Genomic DNA, 16,565 nt, shown 5'->3' with positions numbered 1-16,565 from the left:
GACCCATCAAGATCTCCTCTTGCACCGCCGACGGAGCGCCCAACACACTCGGACGGAAGTTATCGGCTGAACGCACCATCTGCAGCTCCATCCCGCGACGTAAGGTTCAGCGAGGCCGTATGTGCGGCGCAGGAGGGAGTGTTGGAGGGTTTCTTGAGTCTGCGTCCAGGCTGTGAGGCGGGCTTCGAGAGGGTGGGTAGATGAGGTTGGTTGGCCTTTTTGGGAGGTTGTGGTTGAGGTGGTGGGGTTGAGTGAGGAGCGAAGTGTGTCGTGCAGGCCTGGGGCGGAGGGCGCACCGCGGGCGGTGGATTGTGATGGGGCGGATTTGAGTTGGGAGGTGGTGTTGTTTGTGGTTGTGGCGTGGGCGGTTTGGGGGACTATGCGGAGGGACTGTGCATGGGATGTTAGTTGGATGTTCTCGGGAGTTCTTGGGAAAGATTGGAACAGAGGGACGAACCATGATTGCGGCGGAATGTGGTGTGAGGTTAGAGGTTGGGAGGTCGAAGCTGCGATGGCAGCGCTGGAGTAGTGGCCTGTAGCTCTGCCGCACGATAGAGATTGCGTCGAATCGAACAGGTTTTGAAGACGGCGAGACGGATTGTGCTTAATGTGTAGACGGTGTTGCGAAGTCAAGGAAGATGAAGTGATCGCGAGCAACTCCAGGTATGCGGAAGGAAGGCAGCGAGTGCAGTCGCGTTCGCACAAGGCTGACTGACAAGGCTGAGATTTTCAAGTACACACTCAAGTAGGAAAACTGTTTAGCTGAGGTACGTTGCATTACTACCCTTGATCAACTTGTCCAAGCAACTCCATGGTCTTGAAATGCTACTTTTGCTGGTGAGTCATGAGTCCCAGAGGCAGGACCGTCGGACAAATTCCCCATCAAGCTTTCACAGCGGGTGTCGCTCTGGGAGCCAATTCTCCAGATCATTGCCGCCGCCATCGTCGCTCATGACTATGTCGAGACCCTCGCTGTCAATATGCTCGCCAGCGTAATCGTCTTCTTGATCGTCTTCTTCTTCATCTGTCGCTTCTGCTTCAACTTCGCTGGCCCATGGAGCATCCGACACTTCTCCTCGATCTGTTGCTTCTGTCTCATCGCCTGGCGCGACCACGATACCATTCAAGTTCAAGGTAAGTATGGGTTTCGTGTCCAATCTGACCACCACATCGTGCCCCAAGTCAATCACCTGCACGACCTTTGCACTCGTCATCCGCACACTGAGCCCCATGCCCTGATCCGGTGTCGGAAAGGTGACCGACGCCCCAACCCTCGGCCTCTTCCTGTCTTCTTCCGCGGGCACCATGCAACGCAAGCTCAACGTAAGTACAGGCTGCGGACAGAAAACCCTCAGATAGACCTGCCCGTCTGCGACAATCCTCTGCACCACTCTTCCTCGAGAATACGTCGCACTTGAACCCATGCCCTGGTACAGCGTCGGAAAGTCAACTTCTCCCCCAACCTTTGGGCCTTTTGTCCACGGTTTTTTGAGGTGACTTTGCCGACGCAACTCCAAGAGCATGAAGTCGTTGCCGCTCTCATTGATCTGCCTGTCGTCGCCGATTCGATAGTGCCAGACTTCGCGACCACCGTGTTGTTTGAGGCCTACTTGGGCGACTCGCATGAAGCATTCGTCGAGGTGCATGTGGCGGGGCTTGATCTTCACGATATCATTGACGTGGAACTTCGGTATGTTTGCGGTGGGTGCGATGGTCGCGCTGGGGCTGGAGGGTGACGGTGCTGTTTGAATTGGTGTGGATGTGGTGGATGCAGCTACTACTCCTTCTCCTGGGTTCGTTCGGAGGCCTGGCTGTTGGGTGCTGGTGCGGTCTGGAGTTCTGTGTGGTGCAGCGTCTGGTCTTTGACCTGGTCTTCGCTCTCGTTCTGCTGTCGCCTCTTGCTGCCGCTCTGGCGTTGCTTGTCGATGGTGCTCCATAACGTCTCGGGACCTCAGTCTAGGCACAATCGTATTTTGAGATCCCTATACAGGGACAACCGGTAAAGAGTGCAGCAGAGGAGGAAGTCGTGTCTGCCAATACTTATGTCACCTACAAGACGGGTTTGTGCCCCAAGGGAACGCAATGGAACCCAGCGGAGGTCATGAGACAATGCATACGGTAAACAGCAGGCTGGGCAGTCATGATTCCATTGTATTGAGACTGCTGTGGTGATCTATGAGGGCTTGCCGTAAGGTCTAGCTAGATCCGACTGGACTGATTCCAAGCGTCTGCTCGTTGTTCGGCGGAGTGTGTTTCGCTGACGAGATCATAGCGTTGCTTAGGATGTTGAGGAAGTGTGCGCTTGAGGTATTCCAGCGCAGGTCCGGCGCAACGTTGACAGATATTCTCATGGGCAGAATACTGCATTGAGCGCAGGCATTTCACCACTATTTTGAATGCCGTATCCTTGCTTCCGAGTTCTAGCATGTATGCTTCCACTGCCACTGACGTCCAGTCCCGTGCTTCTAACCTTCCGCTACTGTTGTACACTCTCGTCTGGCTGTTGAGCACAGTAGTTGTGCGCGAAATGCACTTACAGACCGCGTCTGTTGGGATCACAGGTCGGTCTTCAGGCGCTTGGCTGGTGGTGCTTGACCAACTTCTCAATCTGCTTCATTGGCGGCCGGAAGAGGTTCAAGTTCATCGGCGCTCATACGCTTAACAATGAACTGAATGTCGTACAAGACCTCCTTGCCCTCCTTTCTGACGGACACGATTTGCCCGAACTCAGCTGCTGCACGCGGGCACAAGGATCTGACTTTTTGGCCCAACTGATACTTGAGTGGCGTCAGCTGTTCGCTCGACAGCCTAAAATCACCCCAGGGAGGACCGGGCCCGACAATTGTTACGTCGTATTCGAGTTTGGACGGTTCCGGCGCCGCGACCAGAGCAGTGATACTCACTAAGACACTTTGGTCACCCAGTGCCGCGATAGACGTGTTGTAAATCCTTGCTAGCGCCAGGTCGCCGACTTTGTACGTGGGCGACTCCGGGCGACTCCGTGGAGGACCGTTCTTGGTTGTGGCTAAGATCACGTCAGAAGATCGCTTTGAGAGTACCTTGTTGGAGTATGCTTACCCATAGTTGCTGGCTGGGAGTTTGTCCGTACGTTGTGGCAAGCGTATGGTGAAGCAAGGAACAATATCGAAGGTGCGCGACGACATACGAAACCTGAAACAAAGAAGCCATCGTTCTTTTCACATGACTTTGAAGTGAAGTCGATGGTTGTCACGGCAGCCTGGCGACCACTTTGCTAAGATCGCACACCCATAACCTCGACTCGGACGCCTGCGAGAACTTCGTCGAAAGGCACGAATGATTCCGATGAATCACTATGCTGTTCGTCAAAGTGCTGTATTGTCTGGATCCTAGGCATATCGACGGTCAAATTTGACGGCCAACTCATTCGAATCGTCTTCGCTAAGTCCAGCATCCATTTTCATCTCCCAAAGTCCACACCAATTGCGTCTAAATCTTGGTTCTGATCCGCGTCGGCGATGCTGTCCTGTTGGAAGAAGCAACCAGACTCAAGAGGCCCTGCTTCATCCCCATGCATTTGATTCATGCCGGTAATTCAGTCCGCTGTATCCTCTCCCTGGTCCGTTGCTCGAACGTCAACGTATCGTGTCAATCGATCTGCCTGCTTTGACCTCTAGCTACTTCAGGCGAAACGGCATCGAGAGAGGCTCAGATGTCCTGGCTTTCTTGATATGGCTGTCAGACTCCAGCGCATCCGTGAGCGGTCGATTTACTGGTCTTCTTACGATATCAGCCTGCAGACGGAGAGCTGAGCAAGTGAAGATGGTGGGATCACCCAAGTCGATCTCAATGTCGTATTTGATCACGCCGTCGACGATCTTGACGTCGATGACCTCTCCTACAGTACTGGACCAGTGCAGACTGATCGCAACACGCGATCCTTTAGGATACGGCGCAGCCTCCAGCGCGTTGCCTGGCAGCCGTCGTGACATTGAGATCCATCCCTCGGAGTGTAGGTAGTAGCATTTTACCCGATAGTTCTCGTACGGAATCAGCACGTCGAACTCCGTGGCCCCAAGGAGCTCGAGGATCGTAGCGGCTCGGTCAACGATTACACCAGTCTCAGGATCGAGCGTCTTCGCAATCACAATGTCGCCGACACCGAAAGTGCGCACTGGCTCGGGGCCAGCCATGACGTGGACTGGACAATGGCGGTCAGCAACGCTCAGATGTCCATGGAGCGTACTAACCTGGTCGACTGTCGAACGCGAGACCGACTGCGAGCTGAAAAAGCGAGACAACTTGTTCGTAGGTCGAAGCGTTGAACTGCCACTATAAACAGAAGTCTCGAGGAGAGGCGAAGGAAATGCAGTCTTGCCACCCATTCACCTCTCAAGATCCGAGCATTCAATTCTGAATGCAAACGATGCAGTCCCACTCGCAGTTAGTGTCCAATTGGTTGAAGACGCAGAATGTACAGCGGCATGAAAGTATGGATGACTCCTTGTTTTGAGGCGCTTTGTGCTTTAGCAGCCAAAGTAGCGCTCCTCGATCCAGCGCTTCTCATACTCGTCGCCCATATTGGCTGCCACGACTTGTATCTTCGGGAACACACTCAGGAGCCTCTTAAGCCCTCGCTTCCCCGCAAGACAAGTCACAAAGACGATTTTCTCCTCGGCCACCCCGTGATCGACCAGGACCTTCACTGCCATCAGCGCCGCACCTCCGCTCGACATCTGAGAGTCCAAGAGCAGGACGGTCTTGTGCTTCTCTATATCTGGAAACAACTTCAGATAGTGCAGCTCTGGCTCGGCTGTTCTTAGGTTCGATTGTATGAGCATCCTTCCGGTCAGACAGTCGGGAATGGTCCGCCTCAAGCCCGGCTCCAGACAGCTGCCGCCTCGTAGGATGACCACAGCAGAAATGATGCCGGCCGATTTCAGACCGTTGTATCCATAGCCTTGCGACGTGTACACCGTTGACGGTAGATAAGAATGACAGTCAAGGGCCGTCTCAATCAGTATGGCGCTTAGGCGATTGAAGTAGAACACGAACTCCTCCTGTGGTGTTATTGTGTTCCGCAAAATCGTCCCCACGCCTCTTATTTGCGGCTTATGCTCCAGCAGGATGACATTCTCCGGTAGTGGACTGTCTTCGACGTCCTGGCCGAGCTTCTCGAGCTCTGCATTATGTCGTATTGACTTGTCCTTGAGCATTCTTCGCACCTGATTCACGATCATCGCAATTGCCATCTTGTTCTGCATGCCACGAGGAACGATGATGTCCGCGCCTTCCTTCTGTGGCTCGACCCATTTCAAGTATACCGGCTTGACCCAATCGAACCACTGCTTGATGATGCCTTCAATGTCACGCCCGCGTTCACGCACGTCGCGAACAAGTCGCCTCGATAAGCATAAATCCAGATCAGCTTCCACAAAGATCTTCATATCCAGCATTTTCAGCACACGTGGGTCGACCAAGGCAAGGTTCCCTTCCAGAATTACAACATGGGGCGAATATACTGAAACAGTCTCCTCCAAGCGCTGATGTAGGGGAAACGAGTATACAGGGATGTTGACGCGCTTGCCTTGCTTGAGCTGGGACAAGCATTCGACAAGAAGATCAAAGTCGATAGACGCCGGTGAATCAAGATCGTATTCGTTCAGATGGGCCAGACGATTCTGCTCTTCATTCAAGGACTTGTAGAATGAGTCGATGGACAGGATGATGACCCAAGGTAGATCCAGAGCCTTGACAATCTCGACAGCCAGGGAGGTCTTGCCCGAACCTGAGGATCCTGCTACGCCAATCATGCTCATGTCGGCCCATGGTGGGGTGTAGCAAGCTGCTGCTGCAGCTGGCGAAGTGGATGCCATTGCTGCAGATTCTGTGGCTTTCTGAAGTTTCGCTGAAGCTCCTCTGTCCATGCCTGTGCCGTTCGACTTAGTGATCGCGTGACGAGGTGCTCAGATAGCTTGTGAGCTCTTCAAAGAGCTACGTCCTGCTGATCAACATGATGTTACGTTGTAGATTCGACAAGGTTAATATTGGTTAGGAACATGTACCAGAGGCCTCCTGTTCATCCAAATACGCGAGATATCGACATAGAGGCCACGGTATCAAGAGACATCGCGAATCTCGAGTCTTCGAGGTATGATGCCAAGACGGGCTTTGGCCGCGATTCAAGTCTCCAAGATTTGCACTTCAGCTACTTCACGTTCAACATCTTGAACAAACACGGACTCAATCGATCGCATAGATTGGACCAATATTGCATCCAGCACATCGCATACTGATGGTGCAGTGCTATCATAAGGCCATGAGGCATCGCTGCTTGCCTCACATACGCTCAGAGCCCGCCCCATAACTATTCCACCTACAGTCGCAGTGATGGTACGTTTTCGAATCGTCTGAATCCCGCCCCGCTGACGGTCCCGTAGGCGACGACAGCGCCGTCGATTCACACCTTTGAAAGGAGAGTCACTGACACTACGCTATCCAAATCGTACGTCTCCATCGCCCTCAATACCCCTCAAAGTCCTCCAAGATGCACTTTTGTCAAATGGGAATCTCTCTGAAAAAAATACTTGAGGAGAACACTATTGTTTGCTTTCTGATCAGCGATGCTACCATGCAGCATTATACTATCGATGTGTGGGAATTTGATGCTAAATCACCTCAGGGACGTCAACAGTCTGGTCATGGACTATCTCATAAAAGAGGGCTACCCGTCAGCTGCCGAAAAGTTCGCTATGGAAGCCAATATCGAACAGCCTCCAGACGAGAGCAACATTCGCGTCAGGGTCCAGATTCGAGATGCTATTTATCGAGGGGATCTATCAACGGCTATCGACCTCATTGCAGAGGCGAGTCCAGAGGTAAGTCCATTTACGCGAAGAAATCTTCAGCGCCCGCCCTGGCTAGGATTTCTTGATATCTTCCATATGCTGCCCTTCCATGATTAGACACTGTTTCATGCACCACTCATAGCACCTTTGCTGTGCTCTGATGAGAAACCAAACACCTTCAGTCCTCAGTATGACCCAAAGCATTATCCTCACGACACAGCCTCATTCCTCGAACCGATACATGTTGCTGACCATGTGATGCTAGCTCCTGAACAAGAACGAGCACCTCCATTTCGCATTGTTGCGACTCCAGCTCATCGAACTCATCCGCGCAGGCTTCAAATCTGCCAATTCGAAGACCGATACCACGGGCATCGCTAAGGCCATAGAGTTCGCCCAGCAGAATTTGGCTCCGTACGCTTCCGTTTCAAAGGACTTTCAGAAGGATCTGGAGCGCGCTATGGCTCTTCTGATCGTTCCGCACGAGAGCTGGTCGAAGCCACTGACTTCTCCATCGCCACAAGCTGCTGCTTCCGATGCCGCAACGGCTCCCGAGAACTTTGGGCAGCTAGCAGAACTAGTCGACCCTTCGCTTCGACAAAAAGTGGCAAAGGATGTCAACGAAGCTATCCTTGCGTCACAAGGCCAGCGTCGTGAAGCAAACATCCGGCATCTGGTCCGAACGCGGGCCTGGGCGGAGAAAGTCGCTCGCGATAAGAATGTCGATCTCCCAGCTCAACTAAGTCTGGGGTTGGATGGTGAGCAGTCCAGTGGCGGGGACACAGAGATGGCTACCGGCAACGGCACAACTTGATGACGTATGGCAAAAGATCCTGCTTTAGCGATGGCGCTCGAGGGGAGTTGACTTGTTATTATTAGTACCTACAATCATGCAGCGGCCTCCCTGGCCCGAATTTCGGATGACCCGTTCTTGCTTAAGTGAGGCTCATCTCAAGCCTGCCGTTCTCATAGCACAACATTTGTGAACCCTGGGCGCCCTCCCTGGCCAGGAAATGTACAATACACCGTTTTTATTAAGTGCTACTCCAGTGACGCTCATCTCAAAGCTACGAACAAATTGTCGGAGGCCATCTCAAATTCTCAGAGCCCTCCCTAACCAAATCTCTGTAACGGTCCTCTCCTACCAAGCAATGCTCAAGCGAGGCTCATCTCAAGGCTTTGCATGCATTATCAAAAGTCATCTCAAACCCTCGAAGCGCTTCCGACACAGAAGGATCAGTCTTGGATGAAGGACGCCTTGTTAGCCTGTAGTGAAGCAGCTTCTGACTAGCCGATTAGCAGCCGGCCGTCGCTTTCTCGAGACAACGTTGCTGCTGTGACTTCATTCGATACGCACGATCTTCCCCAGAAGGGCACCTTATGATCACTGAATTCACACTTTCAGATCGTCCATGCCGTCCACCTCATCAGCGAAATCGAGTTGGTCGAACCCCTTGTCGGCATCCGCTTTGATCAGCTCGAACATGCCCTCCGGCATGATAGGCTTCTTCTTGTCGTCGAGGACATATCGGAATGGCATCTCCGTCGACTCGTGCTCGTTCAGCTTGAGCTCTGGGAAGTCAACATATGGTATCGAATCGAGCTCCTGCCCTTCCAATACTACCATCCTAGTCACACGCACCGCAGTGTCGGTCGTCATCTGCTTAGGTCCGAGTCGTCGTCCTGTAAATCCTTTCTTGCGTAGCTCGCTAGTCCTGTCCCTTGGCGGATCGTCACCCAGAATACCGCCAAAGAGGAAAATGTCAAATGCCTTGCCATCAGAAGGACTTAGTTCATGCTTCGCTTGGGGATCGAGTAGACATATGCGGTCCTTGCGATCTGCAAAGTAGTCTTCGACACTCTCGGCCCTCGTCTGGGCTCCGATGCCTTGCAGATCGCTGCTCTCGAGCAAAGACTTTGGCACAGAGGACAGAATGAAGTCGCATTCTGCGGTCTTGGATTCTTTCGCAATGGCTGTGTATTCAAGTGCGGACCATGGGCCAAGTTCTGGGTCTAGATGCTCGACCACGAAGGTCTTGCGTGCCGCCATCAACAGGATAGAAGTGCGAAGATTGATGCTAGGGTTCGTCGTGTCCAGGGCGGCCTCTGCAGTATTGAGGGTGACTGATGCCTCTTTCACTTAGAGTAATTCATGATGAGTCGATTCTACAATCTGGCCTACCAGTGACGCTCGAATGAAGCTTCTCTCAAGCCAACCGATCCGGGCAGCATAAATGATGTTGGACCTATAGCGCCCTCACTGATCTAGAAAGTCCACACAGACCATCAAAATTTATGAGCATGTCGCCGTTTGCCTTTTTCGGGGCCGGAGAAACTGCACTGCCAGAGAAACGACTCCGCACATCACTCATGATTGGCTTTGATGGACATCATCCGGTTGGAGGACTCTCGTAACAACTCTTGAAACTACACCCTTCACAGACAGAAATCACCCCTCCCGTCCCTCCTGTCAAGCCGCAGTCAGCCAGTTGTTACCCCACAAAATCTTCGCTTCACGTCGAACTTCACCTGAGGCTTGCAATAATTCTGATCAGACGCAAACAAACCTCAACGTGCACTTTTCGTGAATAGATACCTCCATCGCGAGCCATCGGTACTCCAAGCATCCTTGACGGCCAGACACCGACCTTGAAGACCAAGCCACATCTCAGAGACGAGCACTCCGACCAATCCGCATTTGACACTCGAGATCGCGTGCGAACATCAAGCACGGCGGTCAGAGAGACCAAGAAAGGGCACAGCTACGGACGTCATAACTACGAAAGAGACCGCGACTCCCAATTGGCCTACGCCTTCCAGACGCCAGTAGCTGGCACAGCACAGAGCCCGCCCTACAGCCACGTCCTTACAATATCGTAATCATGAATCCACACCAGAAGAACAAGATCGACATCAATGTGAGCCTCCTCTTGACCTACGTTGGACACCCTGTTCTGACCTTATCCCGCAGTCCCTCTCCTCCGACGAGCAGCGCCTCTTCCGCCTCTACGGCAAGCTTCCTAACAAGAAGGACCTCCTCCAGAACAAGCTCAAGGTGAGCATGTCCCGTCCTCACCTCCCTACATGACTAACACCTCCATCCAGGAACGCAAATACTTCGATTCCGGCGACTACGCCCTCTCCAAAGCCGGCAAAGCCTCCGACAGCGGTATGACCTCCATCGGCACCGAACACCCCACCGCCGACGCCATCCCCCACCTCTCCCCGCTCACAAACCAACTCACCCGCGGCGACAGCATCTCCGCTGGGTCCCCGCCCTCTGTCTCCTCTCCCATTAGCGGTCAAGAAGCTCCGACGGCTGCGGCAGGCCTGCATAGGGGAAGCATCAATGGTATTCCAGGCGGTGGGCTGCCGGGGCATGCGCAGAGTCGCAGTCCGGTGAAGGAGAGTAGCTATCTGGCGAGGAGTGCGAGTGTGGATGATGGGAGTGGGAATACAACGGCGCAGGAGGGCAGTGGTGCGAATACGATCACAACTGGTGAGCAGAAGGCGGGCATTCCAATTCGGAGATAATGGTCTGCTTGGTGCTGCGGATAACGTGAAGTGGTGATCATGGTTGATGCTGAAGGATACGGCTGGATCAATCGAAGCTGCGACCGCTGCTTGCGCCCCGCGGCTGGGGTCCACCCGAGAGCCGAACGTTGCGGACTAGGTACGGGAGAGGTCGACAAGATGTGAGAAGAGCAGCATGAAAACCAAATCCGGCGCTGCCAGGCCAGAGCCGGATCTTGTCAGACGCACTCGTTACTATGCATACGGCGGAGTCTAGTGCTTTCCTGAAGTGCAGAGGTCCTGAGACTGGGCTTTGTGGGCCATGGTGATCATGGCCCAATATAACAGAACGAACATGTGCACAGCCAGGGCGCAATCGACCCGAGGCAGAGCATAGCAGAGGGATGTTCAGAATCGGCATCGAAAAGCTGTCCGTAGGTAGCTGCTATACGCTAAATGTACTGTATCGAATCACAAGCGGACGGGAGCCAGATAATAACGAATTACGTGGAGATGCCCTTACTTCCATGATATGGCATGGACGTTATCGATATTTATTCCCATTCATTGTATCGTGCTACCTCGGAAAGCCCCAGCAATGGGTGTACCGCTTCTCCAGATTGAAGCGGTCTGGGGCCTCTGTGACTCTTGCTGATCACACTTTCCTTCGTTACAATTGCGCCACACGCCGCAATCCAATCATCGACCAAGGGTAGCTGAAATCCCTCTTGCGATGCCATAAGCTGGCAAATATCCCACTTTGGTAGCCGCACTGCTTATTCGACTTTGATTTAGAGATCTGGCCTCGTTGTCTGCGTACATGCATAGCCAGGGTGGCACATGCTCTGGTTTGGAAGCATGTCCTGCCTGGCCCGCCTCCCATCGTCGCAGTCCGGGACGTTTGGGTGGCGGAGAAATCTCAGGAAGTGCTGTTACTGTTCCTATCCGACAGCGCCACCCGGGCGCATGAGGTTCGGGGCGGACGGGAAGGCACATTTGTTGAGCTCCCTACTGAAGAACTGAACTTCTCACTGCAGCAGATGAGACATTCCCGATCTTGGTGTTTCGCTAAGCCTCATGTTGGCTTATCCAGACGAGGGAATGCCTGGTTTGCCGCGAATGAATCGCCGCTTAGTGCTTCCCATGACCACATCATCATTGCTGGTGTTTGCTGGATCTGGAGCATCAAATCGATTGCTCCACTTCTTTCATTCTTGCACTCCGTGGTGCTCTTTCTTTCAACGATTCGTTTTCTCGAAGTTGTCGTCCGATCAAGCTTCAGTCGACCTTCCAGTGAGCTTCGATGGAATCTTCCCTTCCCAGATACAGCTCGAAAGCATACAAGCCCATCGTGCTCACCAAGTTGATCCATTTCCAGATATTGCCATTCACCGCTGGCTGTCCATTTCCATGCCACCACGACCCAATACTTTCCGTCAGTCCAGGCGAGTATCCTCCCATCGTCGTGGCGAAGTGTTGCATTAGCAGACTCGTGTACACCGCAATGAGAATGCTGGGTGAGAACCACGAAAGAAATGCAAGGAATTGGTTGCCGGCGTTGGAGTCGTCGAGAGTGGGCTCCACACTAAGACCACGCGCACCGTTCTCGTTGACCGAAGGAATGATCCTGGTGGACATGTAGAAGACGAAGAGGCGATAACCCAGTGAGATCAGGACCGAAGCGGAGACCGCTTTGAATGCAGCAACAATGAAGTCGACTGTGTCCCAGAGAGCGCCTGGCAAGGCAGAAAGTACTTGGATAAATGCTGTGTAGGAGGACATGATAATGGGAGGTAACGGAGGAAAATCTGGAGTGTCGCTTGCGGTAGGCGGCGATCTCGTTGGCTCGTTCGGCTTGTAGTCGGTGAAGATCTGGTAGATGCATAGGACAATGTAGGCGAAGAGTAGAGATGATTCGAGGGCAGTACCGCGCCCAGATCCGACGCCGTACGCACATAGGAAGACGGCCGATGTGATGGCAATGCCAATGATCACCGAATCCAGACTCGAGATGTCAGGGAATTGCAGGACCCGCCAGAGGAAATAGCCAGAGCTTGAGATGACAGAGCCTGCCAGCGCGATGATGCTCAGCATCCATACATCGCTCCACTCAGATCGATTGACCAGATACCGGGATAGCTGTCCAACCGCCTGGATCACCAGTAGACTGCAAAATCCTTCCAGAAGCTGGAAGACGGGCGATGAATATCGCAATAGTCTGTCCCATCCGCCAATTGCGACGACTTCGACCAGACCATCGTGTCCGAAAATGTATTGTGAGAGTGTCCTGTTGCTGAAGACCTCTTTCTTGAGTCGAAATGTCCTTTCCACCCAACCAGGCTCCGATCCGCCGTCGACCGAGAATCTTCCCAGCGTCCACAGGCAGAGACCGGGCACAATGATCCACTGCGTGGCCCTCAGGGTATTGGTGAAGAGTCTCCGCGCGATGGAACTGTCAGGCGTGGACACTCGGAAGCAGGACAGGACGAAGTAGAAAGAGGCTAGCGACAGCGAATATGCCAGGCCTGCATCTCGTCCTCCTATGTCGAAAGTGAGGGGGATTGTGACGATAATGAGCGCTAGGAATGTCAGCGACGAGAGCGCTTTAGTGAGGAACATTCGGTCGAGGTTCGCAGGATCGTAGGCGCTGCGGCGGCGAGGTGGCCGTATGTGGCACGGACGGCGTTCGTAGAGCTGCTCTCGCAGTCAAAGATCGATTTCGATGACCTGCGGCGCGATATTCAAAGATTGGATTGTATGGCTTCTGCCGGTCTTGATGTGAGGCTGTCTTCGGTGCTGTCACATGTCATCGCGAACGCGTTGGAGACGATTGTCAGGTGGGCAGTCTCTGTAACGCGTGCTGTCGAGAGTTGGCAGCGAGATGTGGACTGCAGCGAGGTCGTGAAATCTAGGCAGAGAGAGTGGTTCGGTGCCTGGTCGCGTGTCGAACTAGGATTAGGAGATTGGAGAGCGAGGAAAGCGATGAAGAAGCAAGGAAAAGATAGGTGCGATCTTGATCTTGGGTCTTGATTGCCCACACAATCGTCAACCCAGCACGACAATGGATCTTTCTGGGCCGCTTCTGCCAAGACCGCCGCCTATGACCTTCTCTTGTTGCCCTAGCTTGCTTAAGCGGTGAAGATTTCGAGGAACTACAGTGAACAATGCCATCATGCTCCATCCGCTAATGCAGCAGACACGGCAGACATGTGGCATCCTTGTGGAGGTCTTTGAAATGGCATGTTTTGATGGGCACAAACCCTGTTGGCGCACATCTATTTGTTTGTCTGCAGCAATCAAGCCTGTACTCCAGGCGCACGACAGCTACTCGGCATCTACACGGCCTGATTCGAGGCCACGAATAAAACGAACGCTTCGTTGTTGGTGTCATGAAAGTCATCACGATTTCGCCTTTCGGGCTTTCTTCCGTTCCCTCAGACGCTTTTCTGTAGCCATAAATTCGCGAATGCCAACGGGTATCCCAGCGAACAGCTCTTCTGCATCCTCGCCACCTGCAACACTCGGTGCATCCCACAGAGCCTCGCTTCCACCACCATCATCGTCCATGCTTACAGATGCATTGACAACCTCAGGTCGGTGGAGATCAATCTTCGGTGTACTCAGTTGGCTGTGGCCCGCTCCTTTCGCCTGTGCCTCGCGTAGACGAACTGCCCATTCCTCGATGTCGTCCCGATAGTCATCCCAGACGCAATGCATACACCCACTCATGCAGCAGTTCTCCGGTTCTTCAGGGCGTGGAGGAATCGGCACTCCGTTGATGGTCTTCCATACCGAGTCCGCTTGCTTTGGCAGTTTCCTCTCGTAGCCTGATCCTCGAATGTTGCCAAATAGCTTTGCTGCTCGTGCTTCCTTGGTTTCATCGCCTGATTGGACGAAGGTGGGCAGATCTGAATGAGCTGTCGAGTCCTTCGGTATGGGGACTGCTAGAAGATCCGAATAGAAGTCTCCCAATGGACGTGCGCGCAATTGCGGTGGTCGTGAATTTGCTAGCCTTTCACTCGACTGATAGTACCTTTGCTGTATTACGCCATTGAGGAGTTGCTGTCGCCATCTGCTAGCAGCCGGCGGCTGACTGACCGGTCCGCGGGCGACGTCGATACACAAACATGCTCGGCAGACCTCTGACAGTACTGACGGCCTTCGAGGCACTCTCGTCAGAACGTCCATGTGACATTGTGAAGAGGAAGTAAAGTGAAGATCGTCCAAAGCTTTCATAATCGGGAGATAGCCACCGAGCCAATTGCCACTGCAATGTGACTGGCCCGGCTCTTAGCGGCCCCGCCCTTGAGCTTACCTCGATCTCCTTCTTCTCACCTCACTGATCTGTCTGTTCTCTTACTTTCCTGCTTAACTCATCTGATTGTGCTAACTCGATGGCACGTCAAGATCACTGCCATTAGTGCTCTGCAGGGCTCATCGAATCGTGGCGCAGTGCAACGAGAATTTATCCCGCAACAGCACTCGTCATGATGGACCAACCCACCAGCAAAAAAGCTGGTTTCAGCGAAGGAGCCTTTGCGAACATTGCGGCTGGGTAGCATTCGCATCGCTAACAGCCGTAGTCCACAAGGGTGTGATGAGAGACGAAAGCGTCAGCTCCTCTCGAGCAGGCAGAAATTCACAGGTGAGCGAAAATATGGCCACATACGTTTTCTCGAAGCAGAAGTCGAAATCTTGTCAAGCGCCACAACGACATCATTGGACGACTGTCAGGCCCGTTCAACCTTGGTCGCAGGCAACTGTCAGGCCAATTCTATCTTGGTTGAACACGGCTTCGAAGCGAGTTTGATCTTGGGCAAACGCGAGTGTGAAGCGAGTCTATTCTTAGTTGAGCGCGACTTTCAGGTCAAACTCAGCGATCGTTGCCAGGTCGGCGAGGACACACCACGCTCTTGGCACAGCAGCTCAAGATGGCCGCACATTCGTTCGCGTTGCCAAAAATGCAAAAACCAATTTCCCCCGAAGGGAGCCATGGGAAACCGTGAAGGTTTATTAGGTTATTTTTCCTAAGTTCCACGCCTTTAACACTAGTCGTTCGATCGATCGGAAGAGGGAGGAACCATCAGACCGGTAGGTGGAGGAGGGTTCAGTCGACCGTTCCGGCGCCGCGTAGCAGAGTGGCCCGGAATTTTTCTGGGGTTATGGTGGTACCCAACTCTGCTACCAACCTGGACGATTGTGGCTTAAGTTGCCGGATCGCTGGGGAAGGCGGATTTGTTGCTTTCGTGGTCTGATGGTCGGGGGAAAATCCAACAGAATAAAATATAACCACTTCTCCCTAGCAACGGGTCTTTGGGCCGCCGGGGCGCCGTGGGCATGATTTCTAGGGGCGATGAGCAAAGCTGCTTCGGCATCCGCACACAGAAATCATCGTCGGGGTTTAAGATGTGGCAGAGACTGGGCCTTTTCTACGATCGAATCGTCTATCGCTGGTGGCATACTGATGGTGCAGACACGCGAATGCGATTTCTGATGGTATTGCACCAAATACTGTCCCTGCAGCGCGGGCTCAGCAGACTGGGCTGAAGCGACGGCCTATTTCTCTGCGCAATTTGACGGCGTCAACTCTTTGCCTTGGCTCATCTAGGTAAGTTTCCGGAAGTCGTTCGCCATCTTTCAATTTATCATTAGAACCGCTCCTAATCCTTCTTCGATCAATATCTTGAGAGTCTTCGATTCACTTCTGCTCATTGTCAAGCCCGCTTCCAGTCCTCCTTCGATCAATTTCTGAAGAACCTCTATTCTGCTTCTGATCATCCTCGCTGAGTTTGGATTGGGCAGAATCGATGAACCACGCCATCGAAGCAAGGCTCCGAGCCAGTGACAAGCGAGGACCATGCCATATGCCAGCTTCGGGTCTGCACTGCATACGAGCGTAGCTATCTCTTTAAGGCGGACTCTGTGACACGACTTGTGCTAAGCTTTGACCATTGGGAATCATTGCCACCAGCATGTAGAATGTCAGTCTTGGCTCCTGGCGAAGGCTGCACAGGCGCTGCACAAGTGCTTAGTAAACAAACACCAGGACGTCTCCTGATGCGAGTGGGTTCAGCGGCATTTACGAGCAACGTTGCAGGAAGGCATTAATCTGGGGTTCGCTAAAGCATTTGTCACGACGGACAGGCAAGGCCGAGTACCGGTTGTCCAATCAGACAGTTCACACAGATCCCCTTTTGAGGCGATCGAATCTGTTTGGACTTCGGC

General features: G+C 53.1%; 7 protein-coding genes across 7 annotated transcripts; 1 reads left to right on the top strand and 6 right to left on the bottom strand.

The window, feature by feature from the left end:
* Window positions 1-890: 890 nt before the first annotated feature.
* AB675_4491 (uncharacterized protein) lies at window positions 891-1,937 on the bottom strand (the record flags this gene model as incomplete). Its single annotated transcript, XM_018144632.1, has 1 exon — window positions 891-1,937. The coding sequence occupies one exon, from the start codon at window positions 1,935-1,937 to the stop codon at window positions 891-893; it is 1,047 nt and encodes a 348-aa protein (XP_017998940.1).
* A 666-nt stretch (window positions 1,938-2,603) lies between these two features.
* On the bottom strand, window positions 2,604-4,172 carry AB675_4490 (uncharacterized protein; the record flags this gene model as incomplete). The annotated part of the gene is made up of 3 exons (XM_018144631.1): window positions 2,604-3,025; window positions 3,079-3,091; window positions 3,765-4,172. The coding sequence occupies 3 exons, from the start codon at window positions 4,170-4,172 to the stop codon at window positions 2,604-2,606; spliced, it is 843 nt and encodes a 280-aa protein (XP_017998901.1).
* A 333-nt stretch (window positions 4,173-4,505) lies between these two features.
* On the bottom strand, window positions 4,506-5,855 carry AB675_4489 (Uridine kinase; the record flags this gene model as incomplete). The annotated part of the gene is made up of 1 exon (XM_018144629.1): window positions 4,506-5,855. The coding sequence occupies one exon, from the start codon at window positions 5,853-5,855 to the stop codon at window positions 4,506-4,508; it is 1,350 nt and encodes a 449-aa protein (XP_017999113.1).
* Window positions 5,856-8,220: 2,365 nt separating this feature from the next.
* Window positions 8,221-8,877, bottom strand: AB675_4487 (Protein arginine N-methyltransferase SFM1; the record flags this gene model as incomplete). The annotated part of the gene is made up of 1 exon (XM_018144628.1): window positions 8,221-8,877. The coding sequence occupies one exon, from the start codon at window positions 8,875-8,877 to the stop codon at window positions 8,221-8,223; it is 657 nt and encodes a 218-aa protein (XP_017999036.1).
* An 832-nt stretch (window positions 8,878-9,709) lies between these two features.
* On the top strand, window positions 9,710-10,361 carry AB675_4486 (mRNA stability protein; the record flags this gene model as incomplete). The annotated part of the gene is made up of 3 exons (XM_018144627.1): window positions 9,710-9,745; window positions 9,799-9,882; window positions 9,933-10,361. The coding sequence occupies 3 exons, from the start codon at window positions 9,710-9,712 to the stop codon at window positions 10,359-10,361; spliced, it is 549 nt and encodes a 182-aa protein (XP_017998923.1).
* A 1,257-nt stretch (window positions 10,362-11,618) lies between these two features.
* AB675_4485 (uncharacterized protein) lies at window positions 11,619-12,959 on the bottom strand (the record flags this gene model as incomplete). Its single annotated transcript, XM_018144626.1, has 1 exon — window positions 11,619-12,959. One exon carries the CDS (start codon window positions 12,957-12,959, stop codon window positions 11,619-11,621), a length of 1,341 nt encoding a protein of 446 aa, XP_017998927.1.
* Window positions 12,960-13,739: 780 nt separating this feature from the next.
* Window positions 13,740-14,576, bottom strand: AB675_4484 (uncharacterized protein; the record flags this gene model as incomplete). The annotated part of the gene is made up of 1 exon (XM_018144625.1): window positions 13,740-14,576. One exon carries the CDS (start codon window positions 14,574-14,576, stop codon window positions 13,740-13,742), a length of 837 nt encoding a protein of 278 aa, XP_017999110.1.
* Window positions 14,577-16,565: the final 1,989 nt, after the last annotated feature.

This window comes from Cyphellophora attinorum (genome assembly GCF_001299255.1).
Source record: "Cyphellophora attinorum strain CBS 131958 chromosome Unknown Contig16, whole genome shotgun sequence".
NCBI classification, from domain to species: domain Eukaryota; kingdom Fungi; phylum Ascomycota; class Eurotiomycetes; order Chaetothyriales; family Cyphellophoraceae; genus Cyphellophora; species Cyphellophora attinorum.
This window is presented reverse-complemented; position numbering and strand designations above follow the sequence as displayed.